This window comes from Tupaia chinensis, unplaced genomic scaffold (assembly GCF_000334495.1).
Source record: "Tupaia chinensis unplaced genomic scaffold, TupChi_1.0 Scaffold000140_1, whole genome shotgun sequence".
In the NCBI taxonomy this organism is placed as follows: domain Eukaryota; kingdom Metazoa; phylum Chordata; class Mammalia; order Scandentia; family Tupaiidae; genus Tupaia; species Tupaia belangeri.
This window is the reverse complement of record NW_006159610.1, coordinates 5,622,184-5,627,841: the sequence shown is the minus strand read 5'-3', so window position 1 is coordinate 5,627,841 and position 5,658 is coordinate 5,622,184. Positions and strand designations below refer to the sequence as shown.

General features: G+C 37.8%; 1 protein-coding gene across 1 annotated transcript in view; it reads right to left on the bottom strand.

Annotated features, from left to right (window-relative positions):
- The window catches only part of LOC106734537 (swi5-dependent recombination DNA repair protein 1 homolog), a 25,979-nt gene that overhangs the window by 5,175 nt on the left and 15,146 nt on the right, over positions 1-5,658 (bottom strand). Inside the window, 2 exon segments of the mRNA XM_014586452.1 lie at positions 1,667-1,706; positions 4,444-4,550. Coding sequence (XP_014441938.1) covers positions 1,667-1,706; positions 4,444-4,550 — 147 coding nt within the window.

The following is a 5,658-nucleotide window of genomic DNA, read 5'->3' as shown; positions in this document are numbered from 1 at the left end:
AAAAAAAAAAAAAAAAAAAAAAAATTCCCACAAAGTTTTATATAGGAAAAGGGTTAAATGAGGGTTTTGTTATAAAGTATTATATAGGAAAAGGGTTAAATGAGGGTTTTGTTATAAGCTTTAATTTGTCTATAATTATCTTTTTTTTTTTTTGTAGAGGTTTTTGCTATAGGGCGTGTGTGCTCGCCAGACAGACAGAGACAGACAGACAGACAGAAAGTGAGAAATCACCCCCCAGGGGGGATGGCCATGCTGCAACCCCTTCTCCTCCATTCTCCTCTCAGGATCTTGGGCATGCACACACATGTGCCCGGCATGAGTTTCAAGCCACCGGGTCCGGGACGCCAACCGCGGTTGACTACGTGGGAGTCCAGCGACATAGCCATTACACTAACTGCTGGTCCCATTATAATTATCTTTTATTCTTCTTAATTATTTTTTAAGAATTATTTTATTTAACTTTATTTATTTATGTATTTATGTATTTATTTGTTTATTTTAATTTGTCCAAAGAGGGACAGACTGAGAGAGAAAAAAAGAGAGAAAATGAGAAAGCAAGCCACCAGGTCCAGGACTAGAACCGCAGTCAGCCGTGTGGGAGTCCAGTGCCTTTAACTACCACATCACCTGCTGGCCCCTATTCTTCCTAATTCTTAAAAGATAGTTTTGCTGGGTATACAATCATAGTTTGACAGTTATTTTCTCTCAATGCTTTGATTCCACTCTCTAGGGTTCCAATATTGCTGTTGGTAAAACAGTTTTTCTAGTTCTGGATTATTTGAGAATAGCCTGGCTTTTTATTCTGGCTACTTGATTATTTTTTTCTTGTCTAATAACAAACTTAATGGTGTGTTTATTGGCCTCACTTGAGAGTCATTGTATTTTCTGAATTTGAGAACTGGTGCATTTCATCAATTTTAACATTCTTTACCACTACCATTTCAAATATTTACTCCTCTCTTTTCTTTCTATTAACTCTTATAAAATTCTGATTGCTCTTATTCAAGACATCATTCTATCTACAGTATCCCTTTACTATCACATTTGTCTTTCAGTGGGCTTCTACTTCAGATCTAGCCAACTTCAAAGAATATAGGCAACAGACTGCCTTCAAGTGTTAGCTCCTTCAGGATCTGCCTTAGAAGCCATTGGCTGTTTTTCTTGAGATCACTGGAACATCTCGTATACAATAACTAAGCAATGAAGATTTCTAAAGACCCTGACTATTTCATTTCAGTGCAGAGCAATTTTGTTAAAAAGTTTATGTTGGGACCAGCAGTTAGCGTAATGGCTATGTTGCTGTACACCCATGTAGTCGACTGTGGTTCGTGTCCCGGACCCAGTGGCTTAAATTCATGCTGGGTGCATGTGCATGCGTGCCCAGGATCCTGAGAGGAGAATGGAGGAGAAGGGATTGCAGAGTGGCCATCCCCCCCAGGCGGTGATTTCTCGCTTTCTGTCTCTCTGTCTCTCTCTGTCTCTCTGGCGAGTCCACGCACCCTATAGCAAAAACCTCTTCAAAAAAAAAAGTTTATGTTTCTGAGATGCCAATGCCAACTGAATTGATCAAAGTTTTGTTAGAACTCTAATTCAGTTTGACTAATATATTCAATCCCACTTCATTCTCTTTGCTTTCATAGATTTGTATTCCTAAGAAATAACTCACCCCATACTCAATTTTAACATCTTCTTCCAGACAATCTAATCTGTGATGAAGTGATTAATCATAAGGAGACCTATTAAATTAAAAATACGTCTATAAATTCAGGGACAACACTGGCTGATTTACAAGAACTTTTCCAGCTTGGACATTCTCTAATCCTAGATATGTAAGGGTGTTTCATTAAAAGAAGTAGCTTTGTCTTCAGGAGGCACTATTAGAACTCACAGATAGAGATAGAAAAAAATGAGATGTTTAACTCAGCATGAAATATTACAATGTATTAAGTAGTTCTACAGTGGAATTTTTCCTTGGAGACATACTATTATTTTAGAGTTATTTAGAGCAAGGACCCTGGAACCAGGAATCCCAATTTAAATATTCTGACTTTTCAATGTATTCTGACCTTTATTGTATTTTAACCTCTGTACTTCAGTTTCTTCATGTGTAAAATGGAAATAAAAATGATACCTACTTTTCGGTATTATTGTTAGTTTATAGTGAATTAGTATAAGCAATATATTAATAATTGGCATATAGTACTCACTATATAAGTGCTAGTTGTAATTATTATTATTGTGTATATAAGATTTCTAGATAGAGATTCCTCACAAAATACAATTATGCTTATAATTTTACACTTTTCATTAGTTCCCACTCATACCATAAAACTACACACACACACACACACACACACACATTCGTATTTTACCATAGGGCATGTATGCTCACCAGAGAGGAGAGAAACAGAGAGGAAGAAAGTGAGAAATCCCCCCCATCCCCGGTAGGGAGGTGGCCATGCTGCATTTCCATTCTCTTTCTGGGGTTTTAGGCATGCACACATATGTGTCTTGAGTGATTTTCAAACCACCAGGTCTGGGACTCCAATCATAGGCAGCTATGTGGGGGTCCAGTGCTTTAACCACCACACCACCTCTTGTCCCCCATAAAACTTTTATTAATGACTTCACACACCCCACAAAAACCTTTCTCTTTTGGAAATTACTAAAGCATCGATTGTTTATTCTGTAAGGATCTTGGGGAACCATGCTGCTATATCGGATACCAATATTCATGTGAAGTGCCCAAAATAGTGTCTCCAGGAGAAACCAACAAGCTTTCATGTCAGCTGTTCTCAAACATGGCTATACATTAGAATGATCTGGTGGGGTCAGCAGGTGCCATGGTGGTTAAAGGTGCTGGACTCCCACAGCGTCGACTGCATTTCAAGTCCCAAACCAGGCAGTTAGCGTTCTCACTTTCCCTCTCTCTCTGTCCCTTCAGGTCAAATTAAAAAATAATAATGATTAATAAACTTAAATAAAATATTTAAAAATGAATGATCTGGTAAGGTTTTCTCAAAAATCCCAATACTTGTACCCCATTCCAAGAAAATCAGAATCATTTGATCTGGGATAAAGTTCAGTCATCAGTATTTATTACACGTTTCCACTGAAACACTCATGTTTTGAAACCTGTAAACATTCCTATCCAGCTTAATGGCTAAACAGGTAAGGTAACGGAAAAAGATTTGTGGGTGGGTTTTTGCATTGAAAAATGATTCATTGAATAAACAAGTAAGAGGCACCGGACAAGTGCTAGAAAATGAAGAGAGGTGAGTGAAATTGTGGGTGGATCAGAGAAAGAGAGGGAAATCAGTGAATTAATCAGAGGTTCCAAGAACTCCCCTAAAACAATGACAACATTTACTTTGCCTTTTCTCAAGATTTAGTTTAAATGAATGCTCTAGGGAGTTTGGGAAATAACTTGGGTACAGATTTCAGAAGCCTAAATCTTTCTACTTTTTATATGGATAACTCAACCACAAAGGTAACTGTGGTGAAACATGAAAACTTGGTGGATAGTCCACATAGGACAATCAACAAAGCCAGGAACTTGGTGATTAACCACACAGGAAAGGATGATTCCCCAAATCAGGGAGCTGCAAAGAAAGCCTGCCTCTCCGTCAGTGCTGTAAGGCAAGCACCATTCATCATCTGCTTGCATGTCTTGGGAAATCAGCTGGCTTAGCCAAGAGACCTTTCTGGAGCAGGGGCTAAAAACATTTGCTGGCTAGGAGAGAGGCTCCCTGTGTGGACTAACTGTAGCAGGAGCTCTTGGTACCAGAGGGATACTTACAGACCTCCCTCCTGACCCGAGTTTTTGCTGTAGGCCTACTGGAAGGAAAAAGGATATCCTCATCACCTTTACTTCTTGACTATCCATTTCTATCCAGGAAATCTAATAGCTCAACTGCAGTAGTGCTAAGGATACCACAGGCTGGTTGGTTCAAGTAGGCAAAGAAACATAATTAGCTATTAAAGGAGACAGAGATATTTAAAAAAGGGAGCTCAGGCTGAATAATCAGATTAGGTGCTTTCTGTGGAACCAGAGCAAATGGAGAAATTGAAGACAATGTTAATAAAACCATAATGAGGGCTATTAAGGATATTTGCTTAAAAAACACATTTGAGTTTTGGGAATCAATAAATTCTGAATTTAAAAATTTATTAGAGGAAAGCAGTTTTTTTTTTGTCATTGTTTCTAGATTTGTTGACAAATCTGACATTTTCATAAGATGTAATTGTCAGCCATTAACTTTTCCCTTTTTGTATTCATCAAACATCTCTAATTCCTTTCCTTCTTCCCATTTTAATTTTTTTAGTAGTCTTCGTTACTTGCCTCTGAACTCTCTTAAACTTTTAATATCTTCTTTTAAAAAGTAAGAACAATTTAACCTGCACAGCGGTGCCACTATTTTCCATATGATTACATGTCTTTACAAGAGAGCAGAATCTTCCACCTTGACAAACTGTCGGAGTGATACTCGATAACCAGCCTTCACAGATTCAAGGCAAAACACAAAGTCCCAACTCAGAGGACTGAAGAACTGGAGGAAGGGGATCAAGTGTGACCAAACTCTGTGGAGGGTGATTTTCATTCATTTGCTTTCTTTCTCCCATTCCCCATATGTACGAGCACTATCATAAACAGAAAACAAGCACACAACAAAACAAATGAAGAACACAAAGTTTACTTGGCAAGTCTAAGGCTGTGCAAGAAAAACACATCTTTTTTATGAGTTACAACTTTCTACATAATGTCTTTTCTCCTCGTCCTTCCAACTTCCTTCCATCTCAAAGAACTCACGGAGAGTAGCTTTAATAGCATTGTTTCTGTTATTTTTATTTAATGTTTATTGAGTAATGGAGCAGGAAACACATCAATGAACTCTTGACTACCAGACTACAGTCACCCATTAGCTTTGATGAAGCCATTTTTTGGAAATAGTTCAATGTTCAGATTGCCAAACACACTCATGAAATTACTTTCTGAGATGCAAAAACATCAAAAGGATCCATATCTATTCCTGAGAGAAAGAGAACACATTGGTATCTTTAAGAAGTTTCTGTATGCACACACTTTGAAAACGTTCCTGATGCCATTACCCCTAATCTCTTTCTTCTTTAATGATGGTCACCATATGGAGGTCGAGAAAGTGAGAGAGAGATGGAAAAAAAAAAATATATATATATTTAAGGAGGAATTAAGTAGCAAAGGTCTCTGCTAGGCTGCTTTAAGGCAACGAAATATACGGTAAGGTAGGTAAGGTAGGAGTCTGGTTACACTCTTCAGTTTCCACGTCCTTAACATTTCTTAGATTTTGGAAGTGAGAAAGAATTTAAAAAATCTGTATTTCAACCCTTTCATTTTATAAATGAGAGAACTAAATAACAAAGGTTAGGTGATTTGCCTGTGGCCATCCAACCAGCTGCTGGTAAAGACAGAGCAATCATCCTGCCCCTGGCTTTCTCATCCAGCTTCCTTTCCACCCCCAAGTCTTCAGAGCCTGGGCTTCTGACTATGGAAGATATGGTGAAGGCTTTTCTGTACTTGCAAGATATGGTGAAGATTTTTCTGTACTTTCTTTGTTTTAAATCTTGACCTCTTTTTCTTTCCTTTCTTTTTTTTTTTTTTTTTTTGGGGGGTTTTTTGTC